This window comes from Oncorhynchus gorbuscha, linkage group LG14 (assembly GCF_021184085.1).
Source record: "Oncorhynchus gorbuscha isolate QuinsamMale2020 ecotype Even-year linkage group LG14, OgorEven_v1.0, whole genome shotgun sequence".
Lineage (NCBI taxonomy): Eukaryota > Metazoa > Chordata > Actinopteri > Salmoniformes > Salmonidae > Oncorhynchus > Oncorhynchus gorbuscha.
Window position 1 is genome coordinate 14,870,435 of NC_060186.1, and position 22,686 is coordinate 14,893,120.

At 41.5% G+C, this 22,686-nt stretch overlaps 1 protein-coding gene across 1 annotated transcript; it reads right to left on the bottom strand.

Moving 5' to 3' along the window:
* Positions 1-11,263: 11,263 nt before the first annotated feature.
* LOC123995920 lies at positions 11,264-19,279 on the bottom strand. Its single transcript, XM_046299578.1, has 11 exons — positions 19,215-19,279; positions 18,786-18,825; positions 17,851-17,889; positions 17,546-17,620; positions 17,229-17,370; positions 16,888-16,982; positions 15,211-15,525; positions 14,608-14,979; positions 13,990-14,087; positions 13,716-13,827; positions 11,264-13,539 (listed from the first exon to the last, which is right to left on the bottom strand). Exons 2-11 carry the CDS (start codon positions 18,793-18,795, stop codon positions 13,520-13,522), a joined length of 1,278 nt encoding a protein of 425 aa, XP_046155534.1. The 5' UTR covers positions 18,796-18,825; positions 19,215-19,279; the 3' UTR covers positions 11,264-13,519.
* Positions 19,280-22,686: the final 3,407 nt, after the last annotated feature.

Below are 22,686 nucleotides of genomic sequence, written 5' to 3' on the forward strand. Positions count from 1 at the left end.
CCTCCACTACACAATAAACAAGTAAATAGTTAGCTAGCTATGTTACTTCAGCTGCATTGCAAGACAATCTTACACAAATGTACATTCAATTTGCAGTAAATGCTTTAGCTAGCTAGATTCTTAACATCCACTGTTTCCCAAGACGACAGCCTGGTTTGCTGGTTTTCTCAGGAGTCCCTAAAACATTAAACACGAATTACAATGTCATACCCATGTAATTACACCAGCTGGATAATGTTAGCTAGTCAGCTAACTTGCTAAATAGCAATTTTCGTAAATTAACTTTATGACAAAATAATTGGCACAATCATTTGTCTCTACATTTAACTAACATATTCCTCTCAATAGTACGTTTTTTGCTTGACTCACTATGACGTTATAACTACTTACTTTTTCTTCCACCGTAATGTTTTGTCAGCCATCTTTGCTTAAGAAAGTCACCAGGGACCCGTTGCTTGCTTCAAATTCGTCATTGGAACCCAAATGCATAACGAGTGCTCTAACTCCCCCTTGTGGTGGTCTGGAGCAATGAAGCTGTGACCCTGGGTACCTCAATTTTTTATGTTCGTGGTTACATTTATGAATATTGAAAAATATATGTAAGAAATGTGTTAATGAAATAAAAATACTAGTCATATCATAGAACAAGCGATAAAGGTCCATGTGAAACCAACTTTTACTTTGTAGCACCTACAGATTATGGCGTCTTAATAAAGGAAGCCTTGGTAAGGCCAAAATGCAAAAACATATTCCAACTTCAGGTAATTATTTCTCAAACATACTTTAAGGTACAAATGTCAAATACTGTATATTTTAACAATCCTTCCCCCAAAGGAACCTATGAATGAATTTTTTTTTTTTTACTATCTGTTTTGTGAGGATCATCCACGGACTGATATCAATGACTAATATAAAACTACATTGGATTTATAAAGGAACATGCTAATGTTGTTGTGCTAGATCACTCCGTTATCTCAATTTAGAGCTCATTTTGTCACGCCCTGACCATAGTTTGCTTTGCATGTTTCTATGTTTTGTTTGGTCAGGGTGTGATCTGAGTGGGCATTCTATGTTGGATGTCTAGTTTGTCTGTTTCTGTGTTTGGCCTGATATGGTTCTCAATCAGAGGCAGGTGTTAGTCTTGGTCTCTGATTGGGAACCATATTTAGGTAGCCTGGGTTTCACTGTTGGTTTGTGGGTGTTTGTTTCCGTGTCTGTGTTTGTCACCACACGGTACTGTTTCGGTTTTCGTTCATGTTCACATTTATTGTTTTGTGTTTCTTAGTGTTCCGTTTGTTTTATAATAAACGATATGGACACTTACCACGCTGCGTTTTGGTCCGATCCCTGCTATACCTTCTCTTCAGACGAAGAGGAGGAAATCTGCCGTTACACATTTACAACTCCTTGACACTGAACGCTGAAAATATGTTTATTAACAGCTGTAAGTAATATTCATATTGTAGGTTAGATTGGTTCATAACTTCACTGCAGCCCGTCCTAGTGTAACCAGATATGGTTTGGTTGACCAAAGGAATACTTTTGAAAGCAGAATCTGTTTTGAAAGTAAAAGACAATACTTATGCACTTCCCAGTCATTTCTGTTTTACATTCTATTTAAATGTAATTGTAAACAAATACTGTATCATTTTGATCTCATGCATAGTCAGTCCAGGTGACATTTCTCTAGCCCCATCCTTCAACTATTTACAGAAAGAAGTGGTGCGACCACCACCCAAACAGGCAACCCAAACACTCAAATAGATTATACTCTTTAACCACGTAACTGAAGTAGGAACACCCAGGGTTCTGAGTGCAGGCAAGCTGGCAATGATGTAGGTCCCATTCATACACCATCAGAATGTCATTCCCACCAAAGTCTTTGTCAACCAGGAATCCTTGTGAGCAGTAAGCTGTTGAATAGGGGAAATATTATTTTCAATTAGATTACAAGTAAATTATTAATTAAAAGTGGCAGAAATGGCCTTGTCCATGCTCAATATTACAATATTAGATTGATTTACACTAAACAATGAAGGATCTGTCTTGTATATTATATAAGCATATAAACTCACATGGTTCAACTGCTCTGGTATCACTGAAGGACTCATCCAAGGACTGCTGACTGAAGAAGAGGTCAGGGGCTGCACTTGGGCAAAGAAAGCAGTCTAAACATTCCTCTCAGTGGGAGAGGGATGTGCAAAAAGAAAAATAGAATTGTTTGAAATAGGACGAATGTAAGCACATACCTAATTATTATAATGATGTTACAACAGTCTCAATCTTTACAGTTCTCTGAACCATACCACCATGATGTGGGCAAATAGTTCTACATTGTTTCGATTTGTGCCTCCATCTCACCATTCATGCAAGAGGGTGAAAATAATGGTAATACGGTTGTCACTAATCAAACATGTTTTATTTAAGAATGTCGACAGTAACATCCATAAGTGAGTGTGAATGAAAAACTGATGAAGTGGCTTGTAAGACCAGGTTAGAGTAGAGTTAGAGTTTACCAAGACTAAAGACCAAGACTAAAAAAAATAAGATTTTAATTAGAATACAGTTGTAGACAGAAGTCATATCAACATACAACTGATGTCTCTCCTGAGTTCTGCCCCGAACAATAAAAAGACAGCATCTTATATACCCGAGATCACACCTTATCCTATGTCAAACCCTGCATGTTCAGTTTAAAGAACAAGTTATTCTTAACACAAGGTTTCTGAGAACCTGTCTCAGCGGTATGCAAATCTGCCCTTTTTTTCTGAGAAAAACAGAAGCTGTCTCTCTGTGTCTCGCTATCACCCTCAGTCCCTTTTCTCACCTTTCTCACAGACACAGGGCAGAGCTAGACACAGAGAGAGGCCTCAACATTCAGCTATACAGTGAGCATAAGTACAATGGCACATAAGCAAATTAATAACAACATAATCAATGGTGGGGGCCTTTAGAAGACCCCCAAATTCAACTTAAACCCTACAAGTCCATGAAAAGTGTGCAACCTATTTTTCTCATTATGAAGAATTTTACACTCTGCAAATCCCTCACTAAAATGTGTTACTATACATGTTTAAACTACAAACATCAAAAATCACAAATGTCTCTTTTATTCCTCCTCTCTTCACTAATCGAATTGCCCTATACAACACACTTTATTATGACATTCATACACCAACAAATCATAGATTATCATTCGATGTTTAAAAAAACCTTTGAACAAAAACACAACTTGCATTTGAAAATCATTGCCTGTGAACTAAAATAATGTTATTTATATAATATGTTATGAGGTACTAGGGTTACTTACAGTAAGCTTGACTATTTTAGTATTCCTAGACCTTCCATTCATGTCTTGTTGCACCTTCATGGCTCGTCCTCTGCATATACTGACCTACTGTAAGAAAACACACACTACTTAATTTCCATACTGTCAATGGGATGCAAAACCTAACACACTATACAAGGGAATCTAAAGAACAGACTAAACATTAGGATGGTCATTTTCATGACTGTGACACAAAAAAAAGTGCTTAGAGGGCTTCCAAGTTGAACTGTTTTGCATTAAACGTCTCCATTCAGCAGTTCTCTCCAGCGTAGGGGTTGGATTATGTTCCCATTCTTCATAAACTCCTTTCTGATCTGTGAGATGTGATCAAACCAGATAAAGCCAGAAGCCCTCCTATTTTAATCAAGCATCAGAGTTTAATAATATGATTCATAGTTAGATTTCAGAGACATCCTTACAATGGTCTGCTTGATTCTCTTTTCTAGAAGGACATAGGAATGATAAGATGAGACAGCCACTCAAATGATATTCAGCTTATTGACAATAAATAAGTTACTTTTCTTCCCCTGTCTTTTAAAGGCTGTAAATTACTTTTGGAACTGTGTAGTTCAAGCCTCTGTATTCTATGTTTACCAGTATGGAACTATTATCTCATAATAGAAACCACATGACCACATATATATCTGAAAGGTGGGGAGAGAAATGTGACTGGAGTAGTCTACATGTAGCATCTCTGTGTCTGACATGTGACAGTGTTTGCTGTAGTGGGACCCTGTTGGGGGTAAAATGCTGTCCCTGTATTACATCCCCCAATAACCCCAATAAGATGGCAGTCTTGTGGTCTGTCTGGTCTAGTGGTGATGCCACAGCCTCTGGAACACGTCTATGGTGACAGAAAAGGTTTGAATCCAGTCTAGTGCTCTTTGACTCAACCTCTGCCTGTATTTTCCTCTCTCTATCTGTTCAATAAAACATGTCAGTCTTACTTAAAATCAAATCCAATTTTATTGGTCACGTACACATGGTTAGCAGAAGTTAATGCGAGTGAAGCGAAATGCTTGTGCTTCTAGTTCCGACAATGCAGTAATATCTAGCTGAAGTAGGAACACTGAGGGTTCTGAGTGCAGGCAAGCTGGCAATGATGGTGGTCCCGTTCATACACCATCAGAATGTCGTTCCCACCAAAGTCTTTGTCAACCAGGAATCCCTGTGAGCTGTGAGCTGTTGAATAGGGGCACATGTGGTTAATTTGGATAACATAAACTGCCACAAGTGACAAATGGCTTTTTCCATGCTCAATATTACAGTATTAGATTGATGTACACTAAACGATGAAGGATGCGTCATAAATGGCCAGCGGACTACTACATTGACCCCTCACCCCTCCATTTGTTTTGTATACTGCTGCAACTACTGGCTGTTGACTATCTATGCATAAATCAAATCAAATCAAATCCATTTATATATATATATATTGTCATGTTTTGTCATATATTGTCATGTCTTGTCCTTGTGCTTCCCCTTCTGTTCGTTTCCCCCTGCTGGTCTTATTAGGTTCTTTCCCTCTTTCTATCCCTCTCTCTCCCCCTCCCTCTCTCCCTCTCTCTCTCTCTCTCTCTCTATCGTTCCATTCCTGCTCCCAGGAACGCTGGACCGGATCGGCAGCTTCCTGCAGTGCATTAATAGACTCTGGGGCGGAGGGCTGTTTTATGGACGAAGCCTGGGCTCGGGAACATGACATTCCTCTCAGACAGTTAGGGGAGCCCAAGGTCATGTTCGCCTTGGATGGTAGTCCTCTCCCCAGTATATTATGTGAAACACTACCTTTAACCCTCACAGTATCTGGTAACCATAGTGAGACCATTTCTTTTTTGATTTTTCGTTCACCTTTTACACCTGTTGTTTTGGGTCATCCCTGGCTAGTATGTCATAATCCTTCTATTAATTGGTCTAGTAATTCTATCCTATCCTGGAACGTTTCTTGTCATGTGAAGTGTTTAATGTCTGCTATTCCTCCTGTTTCTTCTGCTCCCTCTTCACAGGAGGAACCTGGTGATTTGACAGGAGGGCCGGAGGAATATCATGATCTGCGCACGGTCTTCAGTCGGTCTAGAGCCACCTCCCTCCCTCCTCACCGGTCGTATGATTGTTGTACTGATCTCCTCAAGAAGCGTTTTGCATCCGCTCCTATCCTTGTTGCACCTGACGTCACTAAACAGTTCATTGTCGAGGTAGACGCGTCGGGGGTGGGCGTGGGAGCCATTCTGTCCCAGCGCTCCCATACTGACGATGGGGTCCACCCTTGCGTGTATTTTTCTCATCGCCTGTCGCCGTCGGAACGTAACTATGATGTGGCTAACCGCGAACTGCTCGCCATCCGTTTAGCCTTAGGCGAATGGCGACAGTGGTTGGAGGGGGCGACCGTTCCTTTTGTCGTTTGGACTGACCAAAAGAACCTTGAGTACATCCGTTCTGCCAAACGACTCAATGCGCGTCAAGCTCGTTGGGCGTTGTTTTTCGCTCGTTTCGAGTTCGTGATTTCTTATCGCCCGGGTACTAAGAACACCAAGCCTCATGCTTTATCCCGTCTCTTCAGTTCTTCTGTAGCGTCTAGATCCCGAGGGGATTCTCCCTGAGGGGCGTGTTGTCGGGTTGAATGTCTGGGGAATTGAGAGACAGGTCAAGCAAGCACTCACTCACACTCCGTCGCCGCGCGCTTGTCCTAGTAACCTTCTTTTCGTTCCTGTCTCTACTCGTCTGGCTGTTCTTCAGTGGGCTCACTCTGCCAAGTTAGCTGGCCACCCCGGCGTTCGGGGTACGCTTGCTTCTATTCGCCAGCGGTTTTGGTGGCCTACTCAGGAGCGTGACACGCGCCGTTTCGTGGTTGCTTGTTCGGACTGCGCGCAGAATAAGTCCGGTAACTTTTTTTCTGCTTCTGCTCCTGGTCTTGCTGGGTCTCAGTCTGTCCCCAGCCACCGCATCTCTCCTGCCCTTGCTGTGTCTCAGTCTGTCCCCTGCCACCGCATCTATCCTGGTTCTGCTTCTGCACTTGCTGTGTCTCAGTCTGTCCACAGCCACCGCCTCTCTCCTGTTCCTGGTCTTAGCCTTGCTGTGTCTCAGTCTGTCCCTAGTTGTTACTCTCCTGGCCTGTTTGGTCCTGATTGCTCTAACGCTTACAGTTCTCTACCCGTGTCTCATTTTTATAAGAGTAATAGCCCTAGATTCCCTCTTCATCGTCTCCCGTTACGGTCCTGAGGAGAGGAGTTGGGTTCTTTCTCGGGACGTGCTGGACCGTTTGTTGATCTATGATTTCCTCCGTTGCCGCCAGGGTTCCTCCTCGAGTGCGCCAGGAGGCGCTCGGTGAGTGGGGGGGTACTGTCATGTTTTGTCATATATTGTCATGTCTTGTACTTGTGCTTCCCCTTCTGTTCGTTTCCCCCTGCTGGTCTTATTAGGTTCTTTCCCTCTTTCTATCCCTCCCTCTCTCCCTCTCGTTCCGTTCCTGCTCCCAGCTGTTCCTCATTCTCCTAACTACCTCATTTACTCTTTCACACCTGTCCCCTATTTTGCCCTCTGATTAGAGTCCCTATTTCTCCCTCTGTTTTCCGCTTCTGTCCTTGTCGGATCATTGTTTGATGTTTGCTGTGCTGTGTTCTTGTTCCGTCGTGTTTTTGCCTTCTTCAGATGCTGCGTGTGAGCAGGTGTCTATGTCAGCTACGGCCTGTGCCTTCCCGAAGCGACCTGCAGTCTGTGGTCGCGTCTCTAGTCGTTCCTCTCTACTGACGAGAGGATTTCAGTTTTCCTGTTTGTATTTTCCTGAGATAATTTCCAGGATTATCGTTTTTGTTAAAGACTGGAATAAAGACTCTGTTTCTGTTAAGTCGCTTTTGGGTCCTCATTCACCAGCATAACATATATATGCCATTTAGCAGATGCTTTTATCCAAAGCGACTTACAGTCATGTGTGCATACATTCTACGTATGGGTGGTCCCGGGGATCGAACCCACTACCCTGGCGTTACAAGCGCCATGCTCTACCAACTGAGCTACAGAAGGACCAGCCCTTCGTACATCAGCTGATATCTCAAAGTGCTGTACAGAAACCCAGCCTAAAACCCCCAAAAGCAAGCAATGCATGAGTTGAAGCACATTGGCTAGGAAAAACTCCCTAGAAAGACCAAAACCTAGGAAGAAACCTAGAGAGGAACCAGGCTATGAGGGGTGGCCAGTCCTTCTGGCTGTGCCGGGTGGAGATTATAACAGAACATGGCCAAGATGCTCAAATGTTCATAAATTACCAGCATGGACAAATAATAGGTCTGGGACAGATAGCACGTCCGGTGAATAGGTCAGGATTCCACAGCCGCAGGCAAAACAGTTGAAACTGGAGCAGCAGCACGGCCAGGTGGACTGGGGCATGGTCCTTGGGCTCAGGTCCTCCGAGAGAGAGAGAGAGAGAGAAAGGGAGAGAGAGAGAGAGAGAGAGAGAATTCGAGAGAGTGTACTTAAATTCAAACAGGACACCAGATAAGACAGGAGAAGTACTCCAGATATAACAAACTGACCCTAGCCCCCCGACACAAACTACTGCAGCATAAATACTGGATGCTGAGACAGGAGGAGTCAGGAGACACTGTGGCCCCATCCGATGATACCCCCGGACAGGGCCAAACAGTAAGGATAACCCCACCCAGTTTGCCAAAGCACAGCCCCCACACCACTAGAGGGATATCTTCAACCACCAAATTACCATCCTGAGACAAGGACCGAGTATAGCCCACAAAGATCTCCGCCACGGCACAGCCCAAGAGGGGGGGGGGGCAACCCAGACAGGAAGATCACATCAGTGACTCAACCCACTCAAGTGACTCACCCCTCCTAGGGACGGCATGAAAGAGCACCAGTAAGCCAGTGACTCAGCCCCTGTAATAGGGTTAGAGGCAGAGAATTGCAGTGGAGAGAGGGGAACCGGCCAGGCAGAGACAGCAAGGGCGGTTCGTTGCTCCAGAGCCTTTCCGTTCACCTTCACACTCCTGGGCCAGACTACACTCAATTATATGACCCACTGAAGAGATGAGTCTGAAAGACTTAAAGGTTGAGACTGAGTTTGCGTCTCTCACATGGGTAGGCAGACCATTCCATAAAAATGGAGCTCTATAGGAAAAAGCCCTGCCTCCAGCTGTTTGCTTAGAAATTCTAGGGACAATTAGGAGGCCTGCGTCTTGTGACCGTAGTGTTCGTGTAGGTATGTACGGCAGGACCAAATCAGAGAGAGGTAGGAGCAAGCCCATGTAATGCTTTGTAGGTTAGCAGTAAAACCTTGAAATCAGCCCTTGTCTTGACAGGAAGCCAGTGTAGGGAGGCTAGCGCTGGAGTAAAATTAGCCATTTTTTTGGTTCTAGTCAGGATTCTAGCAGCCGTATTTAGCACTAACTGAAGTTTATTTAGTGCTTTATCCGGGTAGCTGGAAAGTAGAGCATTGCAGTAGTGTAACCTAGAAGTGACAAAAGCATGGATGAATTTTTCTGCATCATTTTCGGACAGAAATTTCTGATTTTTGCAATGTGACGTAGATGGAAAAAAGCTGTCCTTGAAACAGTCTTGATATGTTCGTCAAAAGAGATCAGGGTCCACAGTAACGCCGAGGTCCTTCAGTTTTATTTGAGACGACTGTACAACCATTAAGATTAATTGTCAGATTCAACAGAAGATCTCTTTGTTTCTTGGGACCTAGAACAAGCATCTCTGTTTTGTCCAAGTTTAAAAGTAGAAAGTTTGCAAAAAAAAAAGTTTGCTTCCATCCACTGAAAGCAACAAACTTTCCATTAAAAAAAAATATATTTAATGAAAAAGCCTGGGGATTTAACTAGGCAAATATAGGATGTTATTCTGGCTCATTTGACAGGGAAAGAGTGACTGAAGTGGATGAATTCAACCTTTCTCCTCCCACTTCTCTTCTCCCAAAAATATGAAAAGTTTGTAGTGTTTTGATGCTTATAAAAATTAATGTTATTATATAAAATAGTGGTTTGGATGATTTTATGTGATTTCAGGACTAACTTGGCCATTACTTGTCACCTTTAACAGGATATTTCTTCCTCAGCATCCTCTGGAACAAATATTATATAATGAGGCGTCAATCTGTTAATGTCAGTGATACATCATCTTGTGTGTCATTGTAGTGAGTTTAGCTGCAGACCGTGTGAACCAAAAGTTATTTAGGACTAAGGACTGATCCCTAATTTATGAGTTCAACTCCACCCAATCTGGCTAAGGATCAGAAATGAATGCTCTGTTGAATATTTAAGTAAAACAATATATTTTGCAGGCAGATTTCCTTTTTTTTTTACTTGACCTATATAGATTAGAAACAAACTGTACTGTATGTCATTGATCAAGTGATTATATATGTCAATACATATTCACTTTACTTATGCTGCAACAAAACACATTTTCTGACTTGTTTTTTTTCTTGATTAATATCCCATTGTGAGAGCTACTGTGATCCAAACTAGACATATTTACTAGATAACAAATAATGCTTTTTGACACCAAAACATTGGTCATGATGTAAGATGTTATACAGTGAGAAAGGGCTTCAAATATCCCATTAGTAAAATTCAATTAAAACATACTGTACCTTTTTGGCTCCTCCTCTCTTTCTCTAAAAAGGCTTGTTTGGTTTTGATGAGCAGACAGGTGGAGAAGTACTGTAGCTGGAGTGTTTATGAAGAGGATCTGCTCTCCTCCTCCTTTGAACACACCCTTGTGTCAGTCAACATCATCAAGCCTCCTCCCTGTTGTCTTGCTGAAAGATCCTTCTAGAAAGAGTGGACCCACCAAAACTGTGTTTATGTCCTTATATTGTAAATCAAACCACTTGAAAGGGAGACACCACTTATCCACATTGAGTAAATTATATGAAATAAATGTGTTGTAGTATAGTAAGTTATAATATATTGTTAGTTTAAAATTCTTAAGCATCTAAGCTGTTGGAGAGGGGGAGGTTCTAAACTGGGATGCTCTGGTTCGATGTGTACGACAACGTGTTCCAATTCCCACCAATATCCAGCAACTACGCACAGCCATTAAAGAGGAGTAGGGACAACATTCTACAGGCAACACAGGCACTGCATGAGGCAAATGGTGGTCACACCAGATACTGACTGGTTTTATGATCCATGTGCCTTGCCCTCTTTTTAAGGTATCTGTGACCAACAGATGAATATCTGTATTCCCAGTCATGTGATTTCTTTACATGGATTTCTTTATATGGACTGTAACTCAGTAAAATCTTTGAAATTGTTGCATGTTGTGCTTTTTCAGTTTAGTAGATTGCAGCCCAAATGGTTTGGAATGTACAGACAAAACATCAGTATTGCCAACTTCAGACGGGTCCTGTGGGGCTTGTGTGGGTTGTAGAGCAAAACAACATCGTGTTTGTGAGAATGTCTCCTTTCTATGAAGTATTTAGTAAATGTTGATCTTAGGACGTTTTGATCCTAAAGGATCTTAACAATTATTTTATAATATATTATACCCCTAGAGCACAGGTGTGTCAAGTTAAGCTACAGCATAAAAAAACCCATTCAAATCTGTCAGTTTCAGCTACAGCATAAAAAAACCCATTCAAATCTGTCAGTTTCAGCTAGGGATATCTGTTTATTTACATGTTCTGCATCTTAATCCACCTCATCCGCCTATGTCACACTTCCATATCTGCGGTCTCTCATTAGTTGTAGGCCTAACCGTTCAGATACTACAGACATTTTTAATGAGAAGACCGATTTTTCAGGATGTCTCCTGGACTGACGAACAGGGCTGTAGCTCTGCCACTTTCCACCACAGATATGGAAGTGTGACATAGGCGTGTGTGTGACACATAAATAAACAGACATCTCTAAATTAAACTGACATATTTTGATGGTGATTTTTTTATTTATTATGTTGCTTAACTTCATGCACCAGGGCTCTAGGTGGTATAATATCTTACAAAATAATTGTTAAGATCATGTAGGATCAACATAACCTAAGATCAACATTTCCCAAATACTGTACATAAACATAACTTATGCTTGGAATAATCCAATTACAATTAGCTATTCTTTGGATGGAATATGACCAAGACTAGAGTTCAAATCACCGTGGTGTTATACACTGAGTGTACAAAACAATAGGAACACCTGCTATTTCCATGACATACAGTAGACTGACACGGTGAATCCAGGTGAATTCTATGTGCCCTTATTGATCTCACTTGTTAAATCCACTTCAATGTTAATAAAGGGGAGAAGACTGGTTACAGAAGGATTTTTAATCCTTGAGACAATTGAGACATGGATTGTATGTGTGTGCATTCAGTGGGTAAATATGCAGCGCAAAACATTTAAGGGTCTTTGAACAGTAGGTGCAAGGCGTGCCGTTTTGTGTCATTAATTGTCACGCTGCTGGGTTTTTCATGCTCAACAGTTTCCTGTGTGTATCAAGAATGGTCCACCACCCAGGGGACATCCAGCCAACTTTGCACAACTGTGGCCAGCATCCCCTGCTTTCAACACCTTGTAGAGTTGAGGCTGTTCTGAGGGGAAAAGGGGGGGGTGGGAAATCAATATTCGAAAGTTGTTTCGAATGTTTTGTACACTCAATGTAGACGACTTGATATGTCCTGCTCCTCGTTTGATTGGTAAAATCAAGGCTTTGGCTCAGGGAAATTATAGGTAAATCTTAATTGACAATTTTCATGCCAGTTCTCCCCCTGTAATGGAATTAACCCTAAACCTGTCTTTCTGGGAGAGGTACACTGTTTGTGGGCCCTTTTGGCTAATTTTCCTTTGGAGACTCTATTGAATAACTTAGCAAGCATTCCTAGCCATTTTCATTTGCCTTTTAAGACCATTGGACACTCATATTGAACAATATGATAACCACATATTGCATTACAATCATAACTCAAACCTCAGTGTTTAGAGAAGCTAGGTGAGGTGAAGCATGGGCCCCAGCCAGAGCAATCAATTAGAGTATATATCTTCGGTCTGAAAAATATTTACCAGTATTTTGAATATAAAAGAGAGGGAGTTCAAGATCAGAGGTCAGTTGATCAAGATATTTCATAATTAGACAGCAGTAGCCTGTACATAGTACAATAAGAGCATACTGCAGTATAATTACAACTACCCCTGTCTATGCATTTGGCTAGAAACATGCTGTTTGAATATAGGAGTATCATAGTATCCAGTGATCATAAGTAAAGTCCTGTTTTCTATGCAGTACCTGCAGAGCTATGGCAGCCTAATACCCAATTGTGTTAACAAAGTGAAATGCCATTCTGGACGTACAAAAGCCTATAGTTCCTGATATCCTATTTAGTTGGAGTTTAGTGTCATAAGTAGTTAGGATGTGCTTTTACTTCCCTGTCTTTATGTCAATTTAGATACATGCTAAATAACAACAAGATAAATTAAATGTAGGTTGTCAAATCTTAGTGAAGGTACAAACTGATCTGTGGTGTTTGGTTTATCAAGGTGATTCATGTATAACAGCCATCAACTACATGAATAAGGGCAAGAACCCCACACCTCTCCCCTGCTATCCACGAGCCAGTGTTTATGACTGTAATAGCTGACACAGTCAACAAACCATGACAAAATGGAAAATTATGATATACAAACTTTGATTAGCTTGATAACATGGATAGTGTCATTCTGTCACACCCACAACATTCTCTCTGTCTCCATCTTTACAGTTCTCTGAACCATGCCACATGGAAGTGGGCACGTACTTCTATGTTGTCATTTGTGTCCCCATCTCACCATTCTTGCTGGAGGGTGAAACAAATGGTAATACTGATGCCACTAATTAAAACATATTCGACAGTTACATCCATGAGTGAGTGTGTAACATCATTATGAAGAATTATACAATGCAGATCCCTCACTAAAAGGTGTTACTATGCATGTTTAAACTACAAACTTCTCTTCATTAATCAAATTGACCTTATGTACAGCAAACATTATTACATTAAATTCATACACCAAGTCTAATTTGATTTTACAATAGTAAAACATTGTAGAGTTTAAAACTAGCCCAACATAACATCTTATTTCTAAGACAATGTTTTTGATATACGGTCATATATTATGAGGTACTAGGATTATTTACAGAGAGCTTGACTATTTTAGTTTTCTTGGACCTTCCATCCCTCTCCTGTTGCATCATCATGGTTGGTCCTCTTCATCCAGACCCACAGTGACCTTAGAAAACAAACACAACAGTACAAAGACTCTCACCGGAATTAGTTCATGAACACCTTGCTTCATTTCCATACTGTCAATGGGATGCAAAACCTAACACACTGTACAAGGGACTCTGAACAGCATACTAATCTTAAGGAGGGTCATTTTCGTAACCAACAAAAAAAAGTGTTTACCTTCTTCAGGGCTTCCAAGTTCAACTATTTTGTGAAAAACGTCTCCATTCGGCAGTTCTCTCCAGCGCAGGTCTTTGAGGAAGTGCCCGTTCTTGGCAAACTCCTTTCTGATCTGTGAGATATGATCAGACCAGATAATGTCAGCAGCCCTCATTTTAATACAGCATCCTAAATGTAATTCTATGTGATTTTAGTTTTATTCCTAATCATGAGAAGAGTGAAATGAGTGAGCATGATGTTGATTTCTGATGTGGGAGATGTAGGACTACTGTACCTGCTCCAACATCTGTTCCTTTACCACTGGGTCATTGAGGTCAGCTCCTGAGTTAGATTTCAGAGACATCCTTACAATGGTCTGCTTCATTCTCTTTTCTAGAGGAACATATGAATGATACGATGAGAAAGCTACTCAAATGAGATTCAGCTTATTTGTCAATAAATAATAAACTTTTCTTCCAATGTTCTTTAAAGGCTGTAAATTACTTAGTAACTGTGTAGTAGCAATCCTCTGTGTTCTACGTTTACCAGTATGGAACTATCATATCATAATAGAAACCACATGAACAAACATTTGCATTTGTTCCTAGTGAGAGTGGGGAGAGAGAGGTGGCTGGAATAGGCTACATGTAGCATCTCAATGTCCCATGTGACAGTGTTTACTGCAGTGGGATCCTACTGGCGCAAAAATGCCGTCCCTGTCCCTGTATTACGACCCCCAATGTCCCCATTGAGATGGCAGTCTTATGTCCTGTCTGGTCTAGTGGTGATGCCACAGCCTCTGGAACACGTCTATGGTGACAGAAAAGGTTTGAATCCTGTCTAGTGCCCTTTGACTCAACCTCTGCCTGTATTTTCCTCTCTCTATCTGTTCAATAAAAGAAGTCAGTCTTACTTCCAGTGCAAAGGAACGGCCTCTTCAGAGAGCAGTTTATCTTATCCAGGGAGGCGTGTTCAGTCTGTCCATGGCCCTGACGGGTCAGGGAGCAGCAGTTACTAGCACCCAGTTGAGGCTCAGACACACAGTATGGAAAGGGGTCCCCATTGGACCACTGCCACATTCTGGTAGAAGTCTTCCAGTAGAGTCCGATCCACATATCAAACTGCTGTGTCTCTGTTATGCTTTGGAATGCTGTGTAATCCTCTTGGGTGAGGATGCTCGCTAAGTCATCTCCATTGGCTCGGCAAGTCGTCTGTGCCCCCTCCCACGTCAATGAACCTTGACCCATGTAATATTTAAGCTCTGAGGAATTTTTTGATTGTGTGCCTAAGGACAGAAGATACACAATTGTCCTAAAAATGTCTGAAAGACACAGACATTGATGTTAAATAAATGTACCTAAATAGTTGTCAAAGGATACATTATTTGAAATGTACTATGTACTTTCCCAAGGTGTTCTGAATGAATAACCCTATTCAAGTAAAGTGTTTACATTACTTTGGAGTAATAGTTTACAAATATCAGACAAGGGAGAGGATGGATGCAAAATCAACTTACTTTTCTGGCACACAAATTGACATGGATTTGTGCAATCTCTCAAACCCCATACTTTTGCACTTTGTCCACGAACAACACACTTTGCATGTGGTGGATTCCAAAAGCCCACTCTGGGACAAAAAGCATTGTATTGGGAGTGCACCCAGGCAGCGTCAGTGAGGCTCTGTGCTGACACTGCTCTCAGAGCTGCTATCTGGTCCTCAGCATTGAAGATGGTGGCCAGTTCCTCGTAGTACTCCCTGCAGAACTTCTGGGCTTCCACCATGCTCCTCCCCTCACTAACCAGAGTAAACACTGGTATCTCTACTGCTGGACCTGTGTGGACAGACAAAGCACGGGGTGATTCCTCATGAAACTAGAACCACATAAATACAGAACTTTTGGTGATTATCACTAAATATAATCCATAGAATGGTCCGTTAGAGGAAGAATTGTTGACACAAACTGAGTGTGCAAAACATGCTCTTTCCTTGACATAGACTGACCAGGTGAATTCAGGTGAAGCTATGTTCCCTCATTGATGTCACCTGTTAAATCCACTTCAATCAGTGTAGATGAAGGGGAGGAAGTTAAAGAAGGATGTTAAAGCCTTTCAATTGAAACACGGATTGCTTGTGTGCAATTTAGAGGGTGAATGAATGGGCAAGACAAAATATTTAAGAAGGATGTTTAAGCCTTGAGACAATTGCAACATGGATTGTTTATGTGTGCCATTTAGAGGGTGAATGGGCAAAACAAAATATTGAAGTGCCTTTGAACAGGGTATGGTTGTAGTTGACAGGCACACCTGTTTGAGTATGTCAAGAAGCTGCTGGGTTTTTCAAGCTCAACAGTTTCCATGTGTATCAACAATGTTTATCACCCAAAGGACATCCAGCCAACCTGAAACAACTGCGGGAAGCATTGGAGTTAACATGGGCCAGCATCCCTGTGGATCGATTTCGACACCTTGTAGATTCCCCAACGAATTGTACCGACGAATTGAGGCTGTTCTGAGGGCAAAATGGGGTGCAACTCATAATATACTCTACGTCCATATCAAAGTTCCAGACTGGGATCTCTGCTACTTTTAGCGTTATGGGATTAAAAAATTATGTTAAACTATATTATTGCACAAAGAGTGAGTCCATGTAATTTATTATGTGACTTGTTCAGGCCATTTTGCTTCTGAATTTATTTAGGCTTGCCATAACAAAGTGTTTGAATACTTATTGACTCAAGAGATTACAGCTTTTCATTTTTGATTCATGTAAAAAAAAAATATATAAACATAATTCCACTTGGAGTCTTAAAGGAAGACTGAGTAAGGTCAGAATGTCACAAATATTCCAACTTCAGAAAGAATCTTCTCAACTCTGCTTCAAGGTACAAATGCCAAATACTGTTCAATTCAACAATCCTTCCTCTAAAGGACACCTCTATGGATGAAACTTTTGTTTGGGTTTTGGTAGGAATCACCCACGATCTGACATCAATGTTAATATAAAACGACTTTGGATTTAAAATGGAGCTGAAGTTATTTGAAACTCAATGAACCTCATTTCATACTAATGTTGTTGAGCTAGATCACTCCATCTCAATTTAGAGCTCATTTACAACTCATCGACAATGTGAATGCTGAAAACATGTTTAAGAATTGTAAGTAATATGTGTACAGTTTGTTATATTGGTCCATACCTTCACTGCATTCCTTCCTAGTGTAACCAGATATGATTCCTGGATTGTTTGTCATAGTTGGTTGACCAGAGGAATACTTTTGATAGCAATGGAATCTGTTATGAAAGGAAAAGACAATACTGATGCACTTCCTATTTAATTTCTATTTTACATGTAAAAAAAAGTTGTAATCAATGTAGTTGTAAACAAATACTGTATATCATTTTGATCTCATGCATAGTCAGTCCATGAGAGAGGTGACATTTCTCTAGCCTTCAACTATTTATCCTTCAACTATTTACGGAAAGAAGTGGTGTGACCACCACCCAAACAGGCAACCCAAATACTCAAATAGATTATACTCTTTAACCACGTAGCTGAAGCAGGAACACTGAGGGTTCTGAGTGCAGGCAAGCTGGCAATGATGGTGGTCCCGTTCATACACCGACAGAATGTCATTCCCACCAAAGTCTTTGTCCACCTTGATTCCCTGTGAGCAGTGAGCTGTTGAATAGGGGCAAATGTGGTTTTCAATTAGATTACAAGTAAATGAAAAGGACTACCACAATAGTGACAGAAATGGCTTTGTCCATGCTCAATATTACAATTTTAGATTGATTTACACTAAACCATGAAGGATATGTGTTATCTTATAAAGCATTTTAACATGTTCACTCACATGGTTCAACTGCTCTGGTGTCACTGAAGGACTCATCCAAGGACTGCTGGCTGAAGAAGAGGTCAGGGGCTGCACCTGGGCAAATAAAACATTCCCACACTGTAAATTTAACAAGAAAGATCACAAAAAGTAATGCGTATGTTGTATCTGTTACACATGTATAACATGTACATAGATAGTGAGATCTAAAAACATGGATATGTATCACAATAGAGCAAATAAGGTAACTATATCAGCATACTGTGGTCAGTCTAGCTGATGTTTTTAGTTTAAAGATGTTGGAGAAAAGGGAAGACAATTCTTACCCAGAAACACTGCCAACACTGTTGGGAGCCACATAGCCACTGAAAAGATGTAAAAGGGGCAAGAAGGTGTTTGCCTGTTTTAGAAAATATTTAATAAATATGTAAAAGAAACAAGATGATAAATAAGGATTTTGTGATAGAGAAAAGAGATGCCGAATGCAAACTGTTATGGAAGAGAAGTCTCTCGTGACAGCCTGAACATTGAGCAGCTGATTTGTTTCTGGATGAACAAGATGAATGTAAAAACTACAGTATGTAAAATAGCCAGTGGATTTAACTAGGCAAATGGAGTATGATACTCTGACTAATTTGACAGGGAAAGAGTGACTAAAGTGACTTGATTCAACCTTTCAGCTCCTCCTTCTGTCCTCAAGAAATATGAAACGTTTGTTGTGTTGTGATGCTTTTAAATATTCGTATTATGACATAAAAATGTACTGTTTTGGATGATTTTGAGTGAAATCAGGAGTAACTGTACCTTTGCCTTTCACCTTGAACAGGAAAACGTCTGTTTTGCTCAAATTCTACCTCTGAATCTTTTGGAAAAAACTATTCTGTAATGAGGCATTCAATATTTGACAAAGTGACACACAGCTGGCTAGGTGTCACGTCCTGACCTTAGTTCCTTTTGTATGTCTCTATTGTAGTTTGGTCAGGGCGTGAGTTGGGGTGGACATTCTATGTTTTGTGTTCTATGTTTTCTATTTCTATGTGTTTGGCCTGGTATGGTTCCCAGTCAGAGGCACCTGGCAATCGTTGTCTCTGATTGGGAACCAAAGTTAGGCAGCCTGAAGTTAGGGAACCAAAGTTAGGCAGTTGCGGGTAGTTGTTTTCTGTCTCTGTGTCTCTACCAGACAGGAGTGTTTCGGTTGCTCTTTTGTTTACTTTGTGTTTCAGTGTACACTTATCGAAATAAATCTAACATGGACACTTACCACGCTGCATCTTGGTCCTCTCCTTCCAACAACCGTTACACTAGGGATCATAAATTAATGCTCTGTTAACTATTTAAGTAAAACAATATATTTTGCGGACAGAATCCCTTTTTTTAACTTGAGCTATATAGATTAGAAACAAATAGTACCGTATGTCATTGATCAAGTTAAGTGATATGATAAAATTATAGCTGGCATGCTGGTGCAGTATTACATTACATAATTATTTTTAAACAACACATTTTCTGACTGACTCTCTGCTTGATAAATATTCCATTATGAGAGTCACTGTGATCCAACCTAGGCATATTTACAAGATAACAACTTTAAAAGAATGCTTTTTGACACCAAAATATCAGTCATGATGTGAGATGTTATAGTGAGAAAAGGCTTGTAATATCCCATTAGTTAAAGTAAAATGAAACATACCTCTATGGCTCCTCTCTCTGCAAGGCTTCTTTGGTTTTGATGAGTAGACAGGTGGAGAAGTACTGTAGCTGGAGTGTTTATGAAGAGGATCTGCTCTCCTCCTCCTTTGAACACACCCTTGTGTCAGTCAACATCATCAAGCCTCCGCCCTGTTGTCTTGCTGAAAGATCCTTCTAGAAAGAGTGGACCCACCAAAACTGTGTTAATATCCCTATATTGTAAATCAAATGACCTAAAAGGGAGACTCCACTTAAATTGTAAATTGTAAATTTGTATTTGTTTAATTAAATTGTATTTAATTAATATGTTGTAGTCTGTAATAGATTTATTTTTTATTTTTAAGTGTCACTTTATACAATTTTTAAGTTCTGGTAGGAGCCAAAACATTTGAAAAATTCCAACATTTACATGAAGATAACAATTTATTTTTGGTTGGCATATGACCAAGACAAGAGTTCCAATCCCCAAGGAGATATACACCGAGGGCACAAAACATCAGGAACACCTGCTCTTTCCATGACATAGACTAAATCCCGGTGAAAGCTATGATCCCCTTATTGACGTCACTTGTAAATCCACTTCAATCAGTGTAGATAAAGTGGAGGAGACAGGTTACAGAATTATTTTTAAGCATTGAGACAGTTGAGACATGGATTGTGTGCCTGCCATTCAAAGGGTGAATGGGCAAGACAAAATATTTAATTGCCTTTGAAAGGGGTACGGTAATAGGTGCCAGGCACACCGGTTTGAGTGTGTCAAGAACTGCAACTCAATATTAGGAAGGTGTTCCTAATAATTTGTCCACTCAGTTCAGATAACATGATATGTTCTGCTCTTCATTTGATTGGGAAATCAAGACTTTGCGCTTAGGGAAATGATGGGTAAATCTCAGTAGAAAATGTTCACGTCAGTTCTTCCCCTGTAATGGTATTAACCCTAAATCTGTCTTTCTGGAAGAGGTATACTAATTTTTGGGCCCTCTTGACTAGGTTAGGTTTCCTTTAGTGACTTTAAATAACATATCAAGCATGCATGGCCATTGCCATTTGCCTTTTAAGGCCATGGGCGCACATATTGAACAATATGATAACCACATATTACATTACAATAATAACGCACGCCACAGTGTTCAGAGCGTCGAGGTGAGGGAAAGCATTGGGGCCCCAGCCAGACCAATCAATCCGTTTTATTTACTAGAGGGAGGGAGTTCAAGATCAGAGGTCAGTTGATCAAAATTAGACCGCAGTAGCCTGTACATGCTACAATAATAGCATACTACAGTATAATTACAATTACCCCTGTCTATGCCAATAGCTAGAAACATGCTGTTTGAATACATGAGTATTATAGACCTTCCAGTGATTGTATATCAAGTCCTGTTTTATTTGTGGTACCTGCAGGGCTATGGCAGCCTAATACCCAATTGTGTTAACAAAGTGCTATGTAATTCTGTATTTTCCAAAGCCCATAGTTCCTGATAGCTTACTTAGTTGGAGTTTAGTGTTACAAGTAGTTACTATATGGTTTTACTTCCCTGTCTTTTTGTCAATTTGGATAAATGCTAAATGACTACATCATTCAAGAAATGTAGGGTGTCATCTTTTGAACCTTCACTAACTGATTCATGTATAACAGCCATCAACTACATGAATAAGGGCAAGAACCCCACACCTCTCCCCTGCTATCCATGAGCCAGTGTTTATGACTGCAATAGCTGACACAGTCAACAAACCATCACACCAGGGAAAACTAATGAACATACAAACGTTGATTATCTTCATAACATGGATTCTGTTACACCTACAAGAGTTTGTCTGTCTCCTTCTTTACAGTTCTCTGAACCATGCAACCTGGAAGTGGGCACGTAATTCTACATTGTTGTGATTTGTGTCCCATCTCACCATTCTTGCTGGAGGGTGAAAATAATGATAATACTGATGTCACTAACCAAACATATTTTATGTCAGAATGTCAACAGTTACATGAGTGAGTTGTGTAACATCATTATGAAGACTTTTACACTCTGACAATCCTTCACTGTCACTATACATGTTTTAACTACAAACTTAAAAATCCACTTCTCTTCACTAATCAAATTGCCCAACAAGCTTTATCACAATACGTTCAAATACCAACAAAACATCTAGATTATAATTGTATGTTGCATTAGTAAAATATAGTCAAATCTAAATCTAGCCTCACTGTAACGGTTGTCTTCGTCGCCTGACGACGAGTATGAAATATCAGACCAATGCGCAGCGTGGTATGTGTTCATGTTGTTTTATTACTGAACACTGAAATACAAAATAACAACGTGAAAAAAACCGAAACAGTCCTGCAAGGTGCAGAAAACACTAAACAGAAAATAATCACCCACAACTAAAATGGGGAAAACAGGCTACCTAAGTATGATTCTCAATCAGAGACAACGAACGACACCTGCCTCTGATTGAAAACCATACCAGGCCAAAAACAAAAACAACATAGAAAAAAGGACATAGACTACCCACCCCAACTCACGCCCTGACCAAACTAACACAAAGACATAGTAAAGGAACTAAGGTCGGAACGTGACAGTACCCCCCCCCCCCCCCCCCCCCCCCCGTCCGCGGTGGCGGCTCTGGCGCGGGATGTGGACCCCACTCCACCATAGTCTCTGCCCACTTAAGTGGCGCCTTGGGAGTGCCGACCTCGGATTGGGGACCCTTGCCATGGGTCCCGAATGGATGGGAGATTCCGGTAGCGCCGGACAGGCGGGAGACTTCGGCAGCGCCGGAGTGAAGGGCGATTCCGGCAGCTCCGGAGTGAAGGGCGATTCCGGCAGCTCCGAAGTGTAGGTCAATTCTGGGCAGGTCCGGAGTGCAGGGCGATTCCGGCAGCCCCGGAGTGAAGGGCGGCTCAGGACAGACGGGCGGCTCTGGCGGCTCAGGACAAACGGGCGGCTCAGGACAGGCGGGCGGCTCAGGACAGACGGGCGGCTCTGGCGGCTCAGGACAGACGGGCGGCTCTGGCGGCTCAGGACAGACGGGCGGCTCTGGCGGCTCAGGACAGACGGGCGGCTCAGGACAGACGGGCGTACCTGGAGGGAGGAGACGGAGAGACTGCCTGGTGCGTGGGGCTGCCACAGGACCCACCAGGCTGGGGAGACCTACAGGAGGCTTGGTGCATGGAGGAGGCACCGGATGGACCGGGCTGTGGAGGAGCACTGGAGCCCTGGTGCGCAGCCGTGGCACCACTCCTCCTGGCTGGATCACCATTTTAGCCCGGATTATCCAGAGTGTATGCACAGGTTGAATCGGGCTGTGGGTGAGCACTGGAGATCTGGTGCATACCACTCGCACCTCTCCCTAAGGCTCAATACCCACATTCACCAGGCATAGAACGCACTGCACCCTCCCAGCACCTCGGTCAGAGACAACGAACGACACCAGCCTCTGATTGAGAACCATACCAGGCCAAATACAAACACAAC

Excerpts from the sequence above, each read along its gene's own strand:
- LOC123995920 (XM_046299578.1), bottom strand. Across the intron at positions 17,621-17,850 it reads AGTGTTGGCAGTGTTTCTGG|GTGCAGCCCCTGACCTCTTC; the intron begins GTAAGAATTGTC and ends TTATTTGCCCAG. Across the intron at positions 13,828-13,989 it reads AGGAACAGATGTTGGAGCAG|ATCAGAAAGGAGTTTGCCAA; the intron begins GTACAGTAGTCC and ends CATATCTCACAG.